Source organism: Lipotes vexillifer, unplaced genomic scaffold (genome assembly GCF_000442215.2).
Source record: "Lipotes vexillifer unplaced genomic scaffold, Lipotes_vexillifer_v1.1 scaffold2235, whole genome shotgun sequence".
In the NCBI taxonomy this organism is placed as follows: domain Eukaryota; kingdom Metazoa; phylum Chordata; class Mammalia; order Artiodactyla; family Lipotidae; genus Lipotes; species Lipotes vexillifer.
The window spans coordinates 5,081-23,700 of NW_006797409.1; the positions used below are offsets into that span (position 1 = coordinate 5,081).

General features: G+C 38.2%; 1 protein-coding gene across 1 annotated transcript in view; it reads left to right on the forward strand.

Moving 5' to 3' along the window:
- Positions 1-18,620, forward strand: part of CCDC191 (coiled-coil domain containing 191) — a gene marked incomplete at its 5' end in the record, with an annotated part of 80,414 nt that overhangs the window by 3,067 nt on the left and 58,727 nt on the right. Inside the window, one exon of the mRNA XM_007469531.1 lies at positions 2,611-2,764. Coding sequence (XP_007469593.1) covers positions 2,611-2,764 — 154 coding nt within the window. The remainder of the gene's footprint in view (positions 1-2,610; positions 2,765-18,620) is intronic.

An 18,620-nucleotide genomic window follows, 5' to 3' on the forward strand; every position in this document is an offset into this window, starting at 1 on the left:
CCCCCCCCCCCGCCGTGTTCTTGACTGCTCTCATCCTACCCAGTTTAAAACAGCTCGGCAGCGGACGTGAATCTCATTCTTCCAAGTGCCAGGCTGAAGCCTCCTCCAGAGGCCTTTCCTTTCAGAAAGCAATCTCCAGTTTTTTAGTGAGTTCTTGCTAAGGTCAGCCTTGCTCTTCAGATTGTTCTCAAGCCCTGAAGAATCTAGGCTGACCTAAAATAAATTGTGAAAACAAATAATATTCGATGGTAGCAGGAAGTTCTGCTCACAGTGGGCACTCAACAGACATTCACTAACCAGTCATTTCTTTTGAAAGTTAAAAGCTTATCCACATGGGGATATATGTATATGTATAGCTGATTCACTTTGTTATAAAGCAGAAACTAACACACCATTGTAAAGCAATTATACTCCAATAAAGATGTTTAAAAAAATAATAAAAAATAAAAGTGGGCAAAAAAAAAAAGTTTATCCACAGATACAGTGAGACAGGTAATATGCAGTACTTCTAGGTGGACAGACTGGTTTAAACGTTCTAGAAAGCAATTTGGCAATAAACAATAAGAGCCATAAAAATGTTATCACCTGACTGGGAATTCTAGTCCTAGGAAACTACCCTAAGAAAGTGATCAGAATCGCTTCTCGGCCTTTTGGCTAAGATCAAGTGTAGAGGGCTTCCCTGGTGGCGCAGTGCTTAAGAGTCCGCCTGCCGATGCAGGAGACGCGGGTTCGTGCCCCGTTTCGGGAAGATCCCACATGCCGCGGAGCGGCTGGGCCCGTGAGCCATGGCCACTGAGCCTGCGCGTCCGGAGCCTGTGCTCCGCAAATGGGAGAGGCCACAACAGTGAGAGGCCCGCATAACGCAAGAAAAAAAAAAAAAAAAAAAAGATCAAGTGTAGAAAGTGATCAGAAATCCAAAGATTTGTACACAAAGATAATGAAAATAATATTATTTATAAGAACAGACACTAATAAGTGTTGGAGAAATTAATAAATACTAGTTGTACAATGAAACAGCACTGACATGTTATCAGGGTTTTCTTCTGGGTAGAAATATGGATGGCTTTTATACATCTCCAATTTTGCACAAAGAGCAAACATTGCTTTCATAACAGATATGTATTTTGATGTTTTTTTAAAAGACTACATTCATGGTATTAGAACTGTATTTCTTTAAATGCCCACTATGATCTGTCTGTAACTATCTAATATAACATTGTGATGGCATTAGTAAGTTTGGAAAGAGTCAATAAAATTTTATTGTTGGTAGGGCTTTTAAAATTTATTGGTAAGGTGTCCTAAATCTGCTTCATTGCATAGTTTCAAAGTATCTTCTCTAAGAGACTTATTGATTACAAAGGGAAAAATAGCAACTTTACACTGGAGAAACCACCTTAACCAAATGATGGTTCATATCACCAGTAATAAGATTGTGTGCCCCCTGTATGATATATGATAATGAATGAATGAATGTCTATAGATTATTCTGTCATCCCTCTCTCAATTTGAGTTTCCACAACTGTAAAGTGAAATTTAGAAAGACTGGTGACTTGCCTGAGTTTTCACAGCTGATTTGTGGCCAGAACCCATGAATCCAGATTCCTGACTAGATGCTATCTTTACTACATCATTGATAAAATATATACCTTATACACTTACACACACCTGTGTAGTTTAATACACTCCAATAAGAAGGCAATGGCTATGAGCTGGCTTGGATTGCTGAGTGTAAGAGGGATGACCTGGATGAGAAAGAAAAGGTAGGTGAGTGAAAAAGAGATAAGTGAAATATGAGCAACAAAGTTACTAAGAGATTCTTGTTAACTTGCCTGAAGTCCTTTTCCTTATTGTTACTAAGTTCTATTTTTTCTCTTTCCAGCTATTTTAGAATTAATATAAATTCCATTTTCTCCTTATTCAGTAACGCCTGATTTCTTTTATTATTTTTCTTTCTAGAAACCTTGTAAAAACCTTGTGGGAAAAATATCATTCCTTTCTTACCTGAAGGTCCTGTTTTGTCTCCCCTTGTAAGAAGAGAGAGAACTTATGTCTATATTAGAGAATACCTGATAGTTGTTATCTCTCAAATTTTGATCAAGGTATCACTCAATGTTAAACTCAATAAAAATACTTTACTAGGGGCTTCCGTGGTGGCGCAGTGGTTGAGAGTCCGCCTGCTGATGCAGGGGATGCAGGTTCGTGCCCCAGTCCGGGAGGATCCCACATGCCGCGGAGCGGCTGGGCCCGTGAGCCATGGCCGCTGGGCCTGCGCGTCCAGAGCCTGTCCTCCGCAACAGGAGAGGCCACAACAGTGAGAGGCCTGCATACCGCAAAAAAAAGAAAAAAAAAGAAAAAAAAAACCTTTACTAAAATATATATAAGGCTTTCTCCTTTTCAGAGTACATTATAATTTTATTTCATTTAACTGTATTTTATAAAGGAATAAACTAAATCTCAAAAAAAAATCACCCTACTTTGTAGTTTTAGGGCCAGATCTAAAAATCTCTATCTTCTGATGGAAAATTCAGTGTTCCTTCCACTATGGTATGTTCTAATTACTCACTGTTAAGTCTATTATTCATACTTGTGTTTTTTAATTGTTATTAATAGAGAGAAGAAAAAGCAAGAAGAAAATTCTCCAAAAAATCCGGAGAAAGGCATGTTTCAAAATGTTCATATTCTTCTGGATGAAAAAAAAATGGCAAAAGAAAGAAAGAAGAAACTGAAAGAGTTATTAATCCAAACTTTCAAGGAAAATCACCAGGTAGGAATTGTAATGTCTCTTTGTTCAGCATTCTGTAGCATAAATGACAGAGGGCTCCGTCAGAGATGGACAGTGTAACACTAAGCCCAATTGAGCCTCGTTACGAATACCAAAGTTGCCTACACCATTTGTTCTGTGCTACCCAGCTGGCTTAGTACACAGGGGAGTGCTTCAATCCTCTATTCAGGGCTATTCTTATATACTCCATGTGATCCTGGGAAATTGGGGTATGAATTTGGGATGTCTTCCTAAATTACCCTTTTTAGAATTGCATGCAAGTACTAATGTAGATCTCTGGCAGTTTGAAAGCATAGCTTCCACTTTGACAGTCTTATGGTCCATTGTGTTCTGGATTATTCAGAAGAATTATTCAGAAAGTTACTTGCCTTTTGGTAGCTCAGATCCTAAACAATGACATGTTTGTGCTTCTACTTTTAATGGTCTGCATTTTATTTTACTCTTCTATCCCTTTCTTTAGTTTCACTTTTTGTAAAATTAACTGGCCAATTTTTTTATTGACTAATGAGCATCCTCCCCAGGCTACTTAGGCAGAAATTTTTTTCAGTGAAGTGGGATTGATAACACTATAAATTTGGGGTTTATAAACATTTCAGGTGAAAGGAATTACTTGGAAGATTTGTAAATGAGGTGGTCAAATGAGAAAAGGTAAATATGTATATTTTATATCTCTTACAACATCCACTCCAAGGCCTTGGGCATTGATGAAATTCAGTGAAAGTTAATGGAATGAATGTATAAATGAATGGATTTAACAAGAGAAAAGAATGTCAGGAAGAGATTGAGGGAGTTTGATAAATGTAGGATAGACTAAAAGGGACCTAGAAATCAAAAACAGGCCTGTGAATATGATATGGATGACTAAGATATGAGGAAAAAAGTAAAGTAGTCAAAGCAATTCTTTAAAACTAGACACGTTTGATGGTAGCATTTTGGACTGATAGGCAAAAAGTCATAATTATTCAAATATATTCGAACAACGAGTTTGGTCAGAGTTTTGGCTTTAGGAATAGGCAGAGGCAAGTGTGATAGGAGGAACTATTAAGAGTTGGGACTAACATTTTGGGAAAGATGGGCAAAGGCTTTTGGATGCTGTGTCCCCTCCATGAGACGGATGGAGTTAATGTGTCCTCCTACAGTAACAGTTCAGATTTATGAAAGAAAATAGGAAAGGAAATGAGTACAGAGGGGGCCATCTTGAGAAGACATAAGGAAAAAGGGCCATGATATGTTTGTTCCCCAACCAATGAGAGATGGATAAAATGTGTGTTCCCTATAAAATTAAGTTTTTAATTTTATTGAAGTCCACTGTGCAAGAAGAAGTAATACAGTCGTCCCTTGGTATCCAAGGGGGATTGATTCCAGGATCCCCTGCAAATACCAAAATCTGTGGATGCTCAAATCCCTTATATAAAATAGCATAGCATTTGCATATAACCTATTCACATACTCCCATATACTTTTTTTTTTTTTTTTGCGGTACGCGGGCCTCTCACTGTTGTGGCCTCTCCCGCTGCGGAGCACAGGCTCCGGACGTGCAGGCCCAGCGGCCATGGCTCACGGGCCCAGCCGCTCCGCGGCATGCGGGATCCTCCCAGACCGGGGCACGAACCCGCGTCCCCTGCATCGGCAGGCGGACTCTCAACCTCTGCGCCACCAGGGAGGCCCTCCCATATACTTTAAATCATCTCTAGATTACTTATAACACCTATGTAAAAAATTAATAAATAGAAACCTGAATTAAGTAGAGTCAAAAGACCAGAAGGGGGAGCTCTCATGCCCTGTGACAATAGCAGAGCCCAAAAGGAAGAAGAAAAACTCTTATTTCCTGGCACGAACTCAGCCAATGAAAAGCCATGGACTCTGCCTACTACAGCCCTCCCAACTTACTTTTCCCTCTATAAGAGTTCTCCTTCCCTTGCCCTGAAAGAACTTGCACATGGATTACCAAGGTTGGAGATCCCAAATTGCAATTCTTTGCTGATTCCAAATAAATCCATCTTTGCTGGAGTAAACCCTAGCAGTCTATTTGTTCCAGGTCAACACCTAATACAGCGTAAATGCTATGTAAATAGATGTAAATACAATGTAAATGCTATGTAAATAGTTGCCAACCCGACAAATCAAGTTTTGCATGTTGGAACTTTCTGGAAATTTTTTTTTTCCGAATGTTTTCTATCCATGGTTGGCTGAATCCACAGATGTAGAGCTTGCAGATACAGAGGGCTGACTATATATGTTTTAGAAAGAAGTGCTAGGTATGAATTTCAGACACACAAAAAGAGTTTTACAAAATTAGTGGCTTACCAAAACAGATTACTCAGCTTTAAAAGGATCAGCTGGTATATTTAAAAATGAGCCAATATGAATAAATTATCTCTACTTTGCCACAGATTCTGCTTGGTTTGAACCTATATTTTTGAATCTTTATTTTGAAATAATTTTAGACATACAGAAAAATTGCAAAAAATAGTACATGGAGTTCCTGAATACCCTTCACCCAGCTCTCCTCAATGTTAACATCTTACATAACCATAGTTTAATTATCAAAACTAGGAAATTAACATTGGTAAAATACCAGTAAGTACAATTAACAAGACTTATTAGAGTGTCACCTATTTTTCCTCTAAGGTCTTTTTTCTGTTTCAGGACTTGATCTGTAATTTCATGCTGCATTTGCTTGTTGTGTCTCCTTAGTCTCCTTCAGTTTGTAATAATTCCTCAATCTTCGCTTTTCTTTTATGACCTTGACAGTTTTGAAGAGTACTGGTCAGGTATTTTGTAGAATGTCTCTCAATTTGGGGTTTTCCAATGTTCTCTTCTGTTTAGATTGAGATTATGCATTACTGGTAAGAATACTACAAGAAGTGATGCTGTGCCCTTGACACTATAATATCAGGTATACTTAATGGTTTCTTCTGTTGTTTTTTCTTTTTAAATTTTTGAATTTTATTTTATTTATTTTTTATACAGCAGGTTCTTATTAGTTATCCATTTTATACATATGAGTGTATACATGTCAATCCCAATCTCCCAATTCATCACACCCCCCCACCCCCCACCGTTTTCCCCCCTTGGTGTCCATACGTTTGTTTTCTACATCTGTGCCTCAATTTCTGCCCTGCAAACCGGTTCACCTGTACCATTTTTCTAGGTTCCACATATATGTGTTAATATACGATATTTGTTTTTCTCTTTTTGGCTTACTTCACTCTGTACAACAGTTTCTAGATCCATCCACGTCTCTACAAATGACCCAATTTCGTTCATTTTTATGGCTGAGTAATATTCCATTGTATATACGTACCACATCTTCTTTATCCATTCGTCTGTCAATGGGCATTTAGGTTGCTTCCATGACCTGGCTATTGTAAATAGTGCTGCAGTGAACATTGGGGTGCATGTGTCTTTTTGAATTATGGTTTTCTCTGGGTATATTCCCAGTAGTGGGATTGCTGGGTCATATGGTAATTCTATTTTTAGTTTTTCAAAGAACCTCCATAGTGTTCTCCATAGTGGCTGCATCAATTTACATTTCCACAAACAGTGCAAGAGGGTTCCCTTTTCTCCACACCCTCTCCAGCATTTGTTGTTTGTAGATTTTCTGATGATGCCCATTCTAACTGGTGTGAGGTGATACCTCATTGTAGTTTTGATTTGCATTTCTCTAATAATTAGTGATGTTGAGCAGCTTTTCATGTGCTTCCTGGCATTCTGTATGTCTTCTTTGGAGAAATGCCTATTTAGGTCTGCCCATTTTTGGATTGGGTAGTTTGTTTCTTTAATATTGAGCTGCATGAACTGTTTATATATCTTGGAGATTAATCCTTTGTCCGTTGATTCGTTTGCAAATATTTTCTCCCATTCTGAGGGTTGTCTTTTCGTCTTGTTTCCTTTGCTTTGCAAAAGCTTTTAAGTTTCATTAGGTCCCATTTGTTTATTTTTCTTTTTACTTCCATTACTCTAGGAGGTGGATCAAAAAAGATCTTGCTGTGATTTATGTCAAAGAATGTTCTTCCTGTGTTTTCCTCCAAGAGTTTTATAGTGTCTGGTCTTAAATTGAGGTCTCTAATCCACTTTGAGTTTATTTTTGTGTATGGTGTTAGGGAGTGTTCTAATTTCATTCTTTTACATGTAGCTGTCCAGTTTTCCCAGCGCCATTTATTGAAGACACTGTCTTTTCTCCATTGTATATCCTTGCCTCCTTTGTCATAGATTAGTTGACCATAGATGCGTGGGTTTATCTCTGGGCTTTCTATCCTGTTCCATTGATCTATATTTCTGTTTTTGTGCAAGTACCATATTGTCTTGATTACTGTAGCTTTGTAGTACAGTCTGAAGTCAGGGAGTCTGATTCCTCCAGCTCGGTTTTTTTCCCTCAAGACTGCTTTGGCTATTCGGGGTCTTTTGTGTCTCCATACAAATTTTAAGACTTTTTGTTCTAGTTCTGTAAAAAATGCCATTGGTAATTTGATAGGGATTGCCTTGAATCTATAGATTGCTTTGGGTAGTATAGTCATCTTCACAATATTGATTCTTCCAAGCACAAGGTATATCTCTCCATCTGTTGGTATCATCTTTAATTTCTTTCATCAGTGTCTTATAGTTTTCTGCATACAGGTCTTTTGTCTCCCTAGGTAGGTTTATTCCTAGGTATTTTATTCTTTTTGTTGTAGTGGTAAATGGGAGTGTTTCCTTAATTTCTCTTTCAGATTTTTCATCATTAGTGTATAGGAATGTAAGAGATTTCTGTTCATTAATTGTGTATCCTGCAACTTTACCAAATTCATTGATTAGCTCTAGTAGTTTTCTGGTAGCATCTTTAGGATTCTCTATGTATAGTATCATGTCATCTGCAAACAGTGACAGTTTTTCTTCTTCTTTTCCAATTTGGATTCCTTTTATTTCTTTTCCTTCTCTGATTGCCGTGGCTAGGACTTCCAAAACTATGTTGAATAAGAGTGGTGAGAGTGGACATCCTTGTCTTGTTCCTGATCTTAGAGGAAATCCTTTCAGTTTTTCACATTGAGAATGATGTTTGCTGTGGGTTTGTCGTATATGGCCTTTATTATGTTGAGGTAGGTTCCCTCTGTGCCCACTTTCTGGAGTTTTCATCATAAATCGGTGTTGAATTTTGTCAAAAGTTTTTTCTGCATCTATTGAGATGATCATATGGTTTTTATTCTTCAATTTGTTAATATGGTGTACCACATTGATTGATTTGCATATATTGAAGAATGCTTGCATCCCTAGGATAAATCCCACTTGATCATGGTTTATGATCCTTTTAATGTGCTGTTGGATTCTGTTTGCTAGTATTTTGTTGAGGATTTTTGCATCTATATTCATCAGTGATATTGGTCTGTAATTTTCTTTTTTTGTAGTATCTTTGTCTGGTTTTGGTATCAGGGTGATGGTGGCCTCATAGAATGAGTTTGGGAGTATTCCTTTGCAATTTTTTGGAAGAGTTTGAGAAGGATGGGTGTTAGCTCTTCTCTAAATGTTTGATAGAATTCACCTGTGAAACCATCCGGTCCTGGACTTTTGTTTGTTGGAAGATTTTTAATCACAGTTTCAATTTCATTAGTTGTGATTGGTCTGTTCATATTTTCTGTTTCTTCCTGGTTCAGCCTTGGAGGGTTATACCTTTCTAAGAATTTGTCCATTTCTTCCAGGTTGTCCATTTTATTGGCATAGAGTTGCTTGTAGTAGTCCCTTAGGATGCTTTGTATTTCTGTGGTGTCTGTTGTAACTTCTCCTTTTTCATTTCTAATTTTATTGATTTGAGTCCTCTCCCTCTTTTTCTTGATGAGTCTGGCTAATGGTTTCTCAATTTTGTTTATCTTCTCAAAGAAGCAGCTTTTAGTTTTATTGATCTTTGCTGTTGTTTTCTTTGTTTCTATTTCATTTATTTCTGCTCTGATCTTTATGATTTCTTTCCTTCTACTAACTTTGGGTTTTGTTTGTTCTTCTTTCTCTAGTTCCTTTAGGTGTAAGGTTAGAGTGTTTATTTGAGATGTTTCTTGTTTCTTGAGGTAAGCTTGTATTGCTGTATAATTCCCTCTTAGAACTGCTTTTGCTGCATTCCATAGGTTTTAGATCGTCGTGTTTTCATTGTAATTTGTCTCTAGGTATTTTTTGATTTCCTCTTTGATTTCTTCAGTGATCTCTTAGTTATTTAGTAACGTATTGTTTAGCCTCGATGTGTTTGTATTTTTTATGGTTCTTTCCCTGTAATTGATTTCTAATCTCATAGCGTTGTTGTCTGAAAAGATGCTTGGTATGATTTCAATTTTCTTAAATTTACTGAGGCTTGATTTGTGACCCAAGATGTGATCTATCCTGGAGAATGTTCCGTGTGCACTTGAGAAGAAACGGTAATCTGCTGTTTTTGGATGGAATGTCCTATAAATATCAATCAAATCTCTCTGGTCTATTGTGTCATTTAAAGCTTCTGTTTCCTTATTTATTTTCATTTTGGATGATCTGTCCATTGGTGTAAGTGAGGTGTTAAAGTCCCCCACTATTACTGTGTTACTATCGATTTCCTCTTTTACAGCTGTTAGCAGTTGCCTTATGGATTGAGGTGCTCCTATGTTGGGTGCTTATATATTTATAATTATTATATCTTCTTCTTGGATTGATCCCTTGATCATTATGTAGTGTCCTTCCTTGTCTCTTGTAACATTCTTTTTTTTAAAGTCTATTTTATCTGATATGAGTATTGCTACTCCAGCTTTCTTTTGATCTCCATTTACATGGAATATCTTTTTCCATCCCCTCACTTTTAGTCTGTCTGCGTCCCTAGGTCTGAAGTGGGTCTCCTGTAGACAGGCTATATATGGGTCTTGTTTTTGTATCCATTCAGCAAGCCTGTGTCTTTTGGTTGGAGTATTTAATCCATTCACTTTTAAAGTAATGATCGATATGTATGTTCCTATGAACATTCTCTTAACTGTTTTGCATTTGTTTTTGTAGGTCCTTTTCTTCTCTTGTGTTTCCCACTTAGAGAAGTTCCTTTAGCATTTGTCGTAGAGCTGGTTTGGTGGTGCTGAATTCTCTTAGCTTTTGCTTGCTGTAAAAAAAAATTTCTCTATCAAATCTGAATGAGATCGTTGCTGGGTAGAGTAATCTTGGTTGTAGGTTCTTCCTTTTCATTACTTTAAGTATATCATGCCATTCCCTTCTGGCTTGTAGAGTTTCTGCTCAGAAATCAGCTGTTAGCCTTATATGAGTTCCCTTGTATGTTATTTGTCATTTTTCCCTTGTTGCTTTCAATAATTTTTCTTTGTCTTTAATTTTTGTCAGTTTGATTACTATGTGTCTCAGCATGTTCCTCCTTGGGTTTATCCTGCCTGGGACTCTCTGCGCTTCCTGGACTTGGGTGGCTATTTCCTTTCCCATATTAGGGAAGTTTTTGACTATAATCTCTTCAAATATTTTCTCGGGTCCTTTCTCTCTCTCTTCTCCTTCCTGGACCCCTATAATGCAAATGTTATGGCATTTAATGTTGTCCCAGAGGTCCCTTAGACTGTCTTCATTTCTTTTTATTCTTTTTTCTTTCTTCTGTTCTGCAGCAGTGAATTCCACCATTCTGTCTTCCAGGTCACTTATCCGTTCTTCTGCCTCAGTTATTCTGCTATTGATTCCTTCTTGTGTATTTTTCATTTCAGTTATGATATTGTTCATCTCTGTCTTTTTTGTTCTTTAATTCTTCTAGGTGTTTGTTCTTTAATTCTTCTAGGTCTTCGTTAAACATTTCTTGCATCTTCCCAATCTTTGCCTCCATTCTTTTTCCAAGGTCCTGGATTATCTTCACTATCATTATTCTGAATTCTTTTTCTGGAAGGTTGCCTATCTCCGCTTCGTTTAGTTGTTTTTCTGGCATTTATCTTGTTCCTTCACCTGGTACATAGCCCTCTCCCTTTTCATCTTGTCTGTCTTTCTGTGAATGTGGTTTTTGTTCCACAGGCTGCTGGATTGTAGTTCTTCTTGCTTCTGCTGTCTGCCCTCTGGTGGATGGGCTATCTAAGAGGCTTGTGCAAGCTTCCTGATCAGAGGGACTTGTGGTGGGTAGAGCTGGGTGTTGCTCTGGTGGGCAGAGCTCAGTAAAACTTTAATCCACTTGTGTGCTGATGGGTGGGGCTGGGTTCCCTCCTGGTTGGTTGTTTGGCCTGAGGCGACCCAACACCGGAGCCTACCCGGCTCTTTGGTGGGGCTAGTGGAGGACTCTGGGAGGGTCATGCCAAGGAGTACTTCCCAGAACCTCTGTTGCCAGTGTCCTGGTCCTCATAGTGAGACACAGCCACCCCTGACCTCTGCAGGGGACCCTCCAACACTAGCCCGTAGGCCTGGTTCAGTCTCCAATAGGATCACTGCTCTTTCCACTGGTTCCTGATGTGCAGACTACTTTGTGTGTGCCCTCCAAGAGTGGAGTCTCTGTTTCCCCCAGTCCTGTAGAAGTTCTGCAATCAAATCCTGCTAGCCTTCAAAGTCTGATTCTCTAGGAATTCCTCCTCCCACTGCCAGACCCCCAGGTTGGGAAGCCTGACGTGGGGCTCAGAACCTTCACTCCAGTGGGTGTATTTCTGTGGTATAAGTGTTCTCCAGTTTGTCAGTCACCCACCCAGAAGTTATGGGATTTGATTTTATTGTGATTGTTCCCCTCTTACCGTCTCATTGTGGCTTCTTCTTTGTCTTTGGATGTGGGGTATCTTTTTTATTGAGTTCCAATTCTTCCTGTTGATGATTGTTCAGCAGTTAGTTGTGATTCCAGTGCTCTCGCAAGAGGGCGTGAGAGCACGTCCTTCTATTCTGCCATCTTGAGCCAATCTCTGTTTTTTGTTTTTGTTTTTGTTTTTTGGGGGCCATGCCATGCAGCTTGTGGTATCTTAGTTCCCTGACCAGCGGTTGAACCCAGGCTCTCGGCATTGAGAGCATGGAGTCCTAACCACTGGACTGCCAGGGAATTCCACAAAATGTTAATAAGTCTTATTACTGTTGATGTTAACTTTGATCACTTAAGATTGTGTCTGCTGGGTTTCTCCACTGTAAAGTTACTATTTTTCCCTTTGTAATTCATAAATGTCTTAGAGGAAATATTGTGAACCTATGCAAATATTCTGTTTATCCTTAAACTTTCACCTATTAATTTTAGCATTCATTGATGGGTCTTGCCTGTAACAATAACTAATGTGGTATTTGTCTAACGATGATTTTGTATTTCCCTTCTTATCTCCATGTATTCATTTAAATTCTTCTAGAAGGAAAAACTGTCCCTTCTCCCCCATTTATTTATTTCATTTATTCAGTTGTTTATTTGTATCAGTATGGCCTTGTGGATATTTACTTTATCCTAGGGATTATATTCTAGTATTATTTTTACTTTGTTTCTCAAATTTTTCTAACCTTGGCCACTGGGAAAATTTTCAGGTTGACTCTTTTGCCCTTTCAAAATCCTGTTTTGAAAAAATCCTGTATTTCTCTGGCACCACAAGATGTTCCAGGCTCATCTCATATTTTCCCTGCCCTAGCTCTGGAATCAACCATTTCTATCAATACATGGAACCCTGGTTCCATTTGTTGGAGAATAATATTTGGAAACCAAGATCTGGGTACTAGCTGTGCTCACTGCTGCTGGGGTATTATGTTTTCTGGGTCCTCTCAGCAGACAGAGCTGGGAAATAGTTGTACATATACTAACTACACATACACACATTATATTTGTATCTGTGTCTATCTATTTGTGTACACATTAAAATCCATTAATTCATACTGATATATCCAATTCCAGTGCAGCAACACAGGGGTCATGCTCTCCCCCCCTTTCCTTAATTGTCACTCATTTCTTTGTCTATCTGTATATATATTAAAATAATTGTGAGTTCATAACGATAACTTCACCCCTAATCTAGCACCATAGGTTTTAGTGTAGCCTTTCCCCCTTGCTTGTTTATACCTGGAGCTTATTATCTAAATTATACTTACTTATTTGTTTAGTCCTAGTATACTATAAAAGTAGTTTCAGAATTGGTAACCTATACTGCTGTGGAAACAAATTTACTAGCTACAGTGTAATATTTGTACAGTTATTTTTGTTTTCAGCCTTACTCAGCCAAAACTGTTTTCCAAAGTTACTTAGGTTGGTTCTTTTCTTCCCCTTCCCCTTCCATGTGATTATGTTATTCATGTGTATTATTGTTAGTGAACCTCTAATTTAGATTTCCCCGGTGTATGTGGGTATAACTGAGACACAGGGGGAAATCCGCTTTCCACACTCCTCAGGCTTTTACGTAGATTTGGCTGGAGACAGGATGTCCTCTGGTAAACACCGCCAGGGTAGCAGGCCCTCTGGGCTCATTTTCTTGGTCCCAGTCCACATTCCTAGCCTGGCTCTGAAGGAGCCTGAAGCTGCCCTTGGGTGATGAAACTTGGATACTCAGCAGCCTAAATATGACCACAGAATAAAAAGCGGGAAAATGCCTACCTTGCTTGCAGTGAGCAGTTAGATAGCAGGAAACTCTTGTCAGCACCCTCAGAATGGTTCACTGGCACAAACCCAATAGCAAGCTATATAATTCGCAGGAAGACTTCAAAGAATCTGTTTCTAACGGTTGCTCTAGTTCGGGCCCTTTTAGGTCCTGTATTCTTTGTGCTTTGACTCTGGGATTGTTCTGCCAAACAACTTCTCAACATCACATTTGGGCCACATTTTTTTTTTTTTTGGGTGGGTCAGAAATTTATTTATTTATTTATTTATTTATTTTTATTTTTAAACATCTTTATTGGTGTATAATTGCTTTACAATGGTGTGTTAGTTTCTGCTTTATAACAAAGTGAATCAGTTATGCATATGTCCCCATATCTCTTCCCTCCTGTGTCTTCCTCCCTCCCACCCTCCCTATCCCACCCCTCTAGGTAGTCACAAAGCACCAAGCTGATCTCCCTGTGCTATGCGTGGGCCACATTATTTAACAGGAGACTTTCTGAGAGAAACAGAGCAGGCTCTCTTACCAAAACACAAGTTCAGGTGCAGCACTGTTCATGCCTCTTTCCCACTCATTTCATTGCCAGGTCTCTTTATTTTGTCAAAAACACTTATTTTTATATAGAAACTTTCTACTTCCATCCTATCCTACTTTCTCTTTGATCTTGCAGTGAAATCTCTTGGGGAGATTCAGCAATCCACATGTCAGTGCTAATTAGCAGAAACAACAAGGGATTAAGTATGAAATTCTTATACTGTTTGGAAAGTGGCCTTCTTAATTCTCACCCTATTCTGAAATACATTTTATGTTTTCTTCAGATAAAAAAATCTATGTTCTTTCCTGCTTGTAAAAGTTGAAAACAAAGAAAGATGCGTTGACACTAACTAAATCTTAATTCTAGGGGGGGAAGGTTTTGAGTTGCTTGTTTACTATCTCTGTTAGAGGATAAGATAATAATGACCCGAAGGAGGCATTGTTGATGTCATGCTTGTGGCATAGTGCCTTCCAGGAGGCTGCCCCGAACTTAACTGAGGGAATGTGGGAATCCATAGAAGAGAAGCCTGCATTTTTTTTTTCTTTCTTTCAAGGTGTTGAAAACTGTAGTTAAGAACCTCATTTATACAGCCTGATTCCTTCCCCCAAATCTTAGTTTTAGCAGGACTCCCTACATAGCACTGAAACACAACCATTCCTGAGCTGAAACGTAGCAGTTGCTGCTATCGTCTCAGCAGTGTTGTCTTACGTTTGGGGAAGGAAATGAAGGAGAAACCTCTTTGCAAATAAAACTGCAGAGTAAGAGAAGTGTTGGGCACACACACGAAGAATATTGGGATTCATGTAACTCTCCCCTCTAAACATATTGCCAAGGACATTGTGTGCTGTGCATTTTAGGAGGGCTTTGATGCATTATTATATATAACCTCATACAGCCACTCTGTGGAAAATTTCCAAATAAAATTTTGTTGGTGTTGGTAAAGAGGTTGTTTAGTTTGTTATTGTACTCTTCCTTACCCTGTGAGTAACCCGGGTTTTCCATTCTCACAGAAGGGACAGTGAGAGCCAGTTTACCAAAACATTGCAAGAGTGTTTTGCTTTTCAAAACACCATTTTGATCCCCGAGGTTCTAATTCAAAAGTATCTGATTTTCTTTTTTTGTCTTCTGGAAAAAGTACTGATTAAATTCTGCTTTTAAAAAGTTAAGAAAAGAGACTTTGGCATAAATGAAGCCCATTCTCTAAAATTATGCAGAGTAGAGTATCTTTTCCCCTAAACACTAGAAATTTCAGGTGAATATTTATACAGATCTGAAGAACCATATGGGTGAGGAACAAATGACATCACATCATCGCCTTACTGTCAGAGACCCCTAGAGGTGAATCCAGCATTTGTCTAATATATTCTGAGGTCAGCTGTACTTTTGGCATAGTGTATGTTTGTGGGGCATGCTTGGAGTGGGGAGAATGGGCAGAGAGTGGAGATTGTAGAGGGAGGAATAAGGTCTAGAAGAGAAAGAAAGATGAAAGAGAAGCTGATGAGCAGTAGTCCTGCCTTCCCTAAAGACATGAGGTCATGAAAATTGGTTCAGGCTTTGTTGGGAAAGGAGCCCTATCCTAGTCCGGTTATAGGCTGTATTGTGGTCATTCTTCTTTAAAAGATCCCAGAGCATTTTATTGGTTAAGAATTTAATATGATGAGACTAAGCAGTTGCTTTCTGAAATTCTGCTACTTCTACAGTGAAACAGAATGAGATAAATACAGCAATATTATTGATTGAAACTTCTTAGCAGAATTAAGAAGAATTTACAAAATGTCCTTTTGTTAGTAATACATATCAGTGCATTTATGGGTGAAATGATACAATGTCTGATGTCTGGAATTTATTTTTAAATACTCCAGGAAAGAAAAGTGAGTGGAAGAGAAATGAAACAAAATCAGCATAATGCTGGTAATTTTTGAAGCTGAGTGAGGGGTTTATTCTTCTATTCTCCTTTTGGGTATGTTTATGAAATTTCTGTAATAGAGTGAGGGTTTTTTTTAAGTTTAAAAAATGGAGGGGAAAAAATTAAATACAGAAGTAAAATGAGCATCACAGCTTCCAGTATATAACAAAAGTAGCTTTTTGTCTGTAGCCAGTGTTACCATTTCACATTGCAGTGGTTGTCAGAGTTTAGGCTTTTCCGTGGAACCCAACAGCAATTCCAGGTCTTAGCACAGTGTGCTGAAAACTGAATGTATTTTCCCTAATATATTTATCTATAATAGTTATGGGAGTGTATATGGTTGGCGGTAGGGGACACAGTGATTTCCTCTCTTTTCTTTGGGGCAAAATTATGAAAATCAGGGATAGGATGGGATAATAGGGGACTGCTTTTCAGTGCTGCTTCTTCCCAGGGGCATTCGTTTCGTCATGAACAAGATCCTCCTCTCCACCCATCAAATACTTCTTAGCATCTGTGGGGTCTTCTGCCTAGCTGTAGTGGTCCTCAAAAAGGAAAAAAGGAGTGGAGGATGGCTTTCTTGGGTAGTATTAGAGCATCTGTCTGTTCCTTTGGGTCTGGGAGCAGCCAGGTGTCAGCTGGGCCCTTTATCTCTAACCTTTGGTCCTTGTCCAGCGCCCCTTGACCACCAGTTGCACCACAGTTAGTTCCATTCGGCAAAAATAAATTGTAAACTTGTTGACATTTTTGTCCTCTTTACAATTTATTGTTTATTTTTCCATGACTGAGAATTTTGATGCAATTATCACTGAGCTTTCTGACAAAAGGGAAATAGCTGAGGAATTTTGATGAGTTACCCACTTCATTAATCAGAACAAGCATCTCTAGTGACAGGGTTAGAATTACAATGAAGATTAGATAGCAAATTGCTGCTCCACCTAACGTCAATCATTCCCAGTGACAGCAGTGTGATTACACTTCAGGGAAGAGCTTTTCTTGCCAACAAAACGAGGGTAACTCCAGTGCAGGTAATAAATTTAGCAGGGTGAGCTGTCATTTCTTCTCTTGAGTGGATTCCTTAATGACCAAATGATGTCTCGTGGAAGATTTTGATTTTGAAAGGAGAAAAGCATTTCACTTAAAAACTTTCTAAATTTCACTTTGTAGTATTTTATTTTAAAAATTATTGTAGATACGTACTTAGGAGCAGTTCTTCCTACAGTGATTTTCAGTATTTTACTTACCTGTAACAAGCCTTAATTATCACCACAACTATAATAAAGAGATGGTAGAAGTTACTAAAAGAACGCATGACTGTATTTGAGAATCTATCAGAAATAAAAACATGGTGCAGAAATAAATGAACTAGGTAAGAAATGCAGGAAGGTCAGACTAGTTGTCCACCTAGTTCAAACATTAAGTTCTCTGGCTTAAGCAGAAGGTGTTCCTCTTCTGACCAGTTGTGGTTTTAAATAATAGTTCTTGTTTCAAAGAGCAAAGGGATAGAGCACTGCTGTAGTTCGAGTGTAGAACTGAAGAGGAAAAGCAGGCCTGAGCGCTGCAGGGACGCCACTTGGGGGAGGGTAATAGGAAATGTGAATAGATGGTGACTGAACCATGCCACTTCTTGTCCCTTCTAAGTAGGAGTGGAGTGCTAGCATCTTCTCCCAGAGAAGACAGGACCGAGAATGTTTTCCTTTCCCAAGTATTTTTCTCCAAGCACATTTATGGGACTCCTGTTTGCCTAAATAATGTTTGCTGTCAGTCAAGAATAACTAAGTGGCTATTCTTGATTCATACTTTTATTTTTTTAATTTAATTTAAATGGGATTGCTCTTTTGAGTAGGCAGGAAAAAAAAAACAATGGCAAGTTGATTTCAAGAAAGCAGTTACTGTATGAGTATGTCACTTTGCTGCTATTAACTTCTGTGTAGCGAAACTGAATTATAGACCTTCAAAACCGATCATTTTGCTCTCACAGTCTAAACTTAAGTATTTTTAAAGAAATATATTGACTATGGCATTTACAGACTCAAATTTTCCCCCTCTTAAATTCAGATATTTTCCAGCAGTGCTTTTCTACTGTAGTAAGTTGTATATCAAGTTCTTTCTGTTTCAGAAAAAAAGCAAGTAATTTGTTCTTCCTCTTTAAAAGAGACTTTTTGCCTAGTAGATTAGGGTCATCAGGATGCCTGAATGTTTCGGATTTAGCCTTAGGTATACCACTAACTCTTTGCTTTGTGAATATAGTCATTATCTGTTCTCTATTTGAAGTTTGGCTTGGTAAGGTAAATCATAATATCTGCAGCCTCTCTATTTTGTAATGATGGTCTCTGAGTCAATAAAATAGTACATGTGAAATGCTTTGGACTAGAGAAAAAAAATGTGGAAATCCAAGAAGGACACTATTAATAGTGCTATTATTGTCAAGGTGGATTATGTTTGTACTATTTCATCATTAGAAATATTCCAGGAGTTAAAATTAGAGATAACTACCCATACATAGACTATTTCATCAAGTCTTTTAAGAAGAATCTCTTATGCTCTGAAGATTTAAATTGTACTCTAAGAATAAATAAATATATCCCATGCCAAAAAAAAAGAGGGTGCTGGTATCAGATGGAGAGTTCTATTAAAAAAAAAAAACAAAAAACGAAGAATCTCTTAAATGAATCTGGTAAATAGATAGATTTTCTTTTGACTATGGTGCACAGGTTAACAGTGTTCTTTTTTTTTCCCATGCCGTATTTTGTGGGATAGATAAGCAAATAATAATGCAAAAAGCATACCCTCTCAACCAGGAAGCTGTGTGTCTTTTCCTTGTTATGACTGAAGGCATATCTTATATTCAGCAAATTTCCCTTCATTCATTTCTCCCTTCCTCCCTGTTCTCTTGCTCTCTCCCTCTTTCCC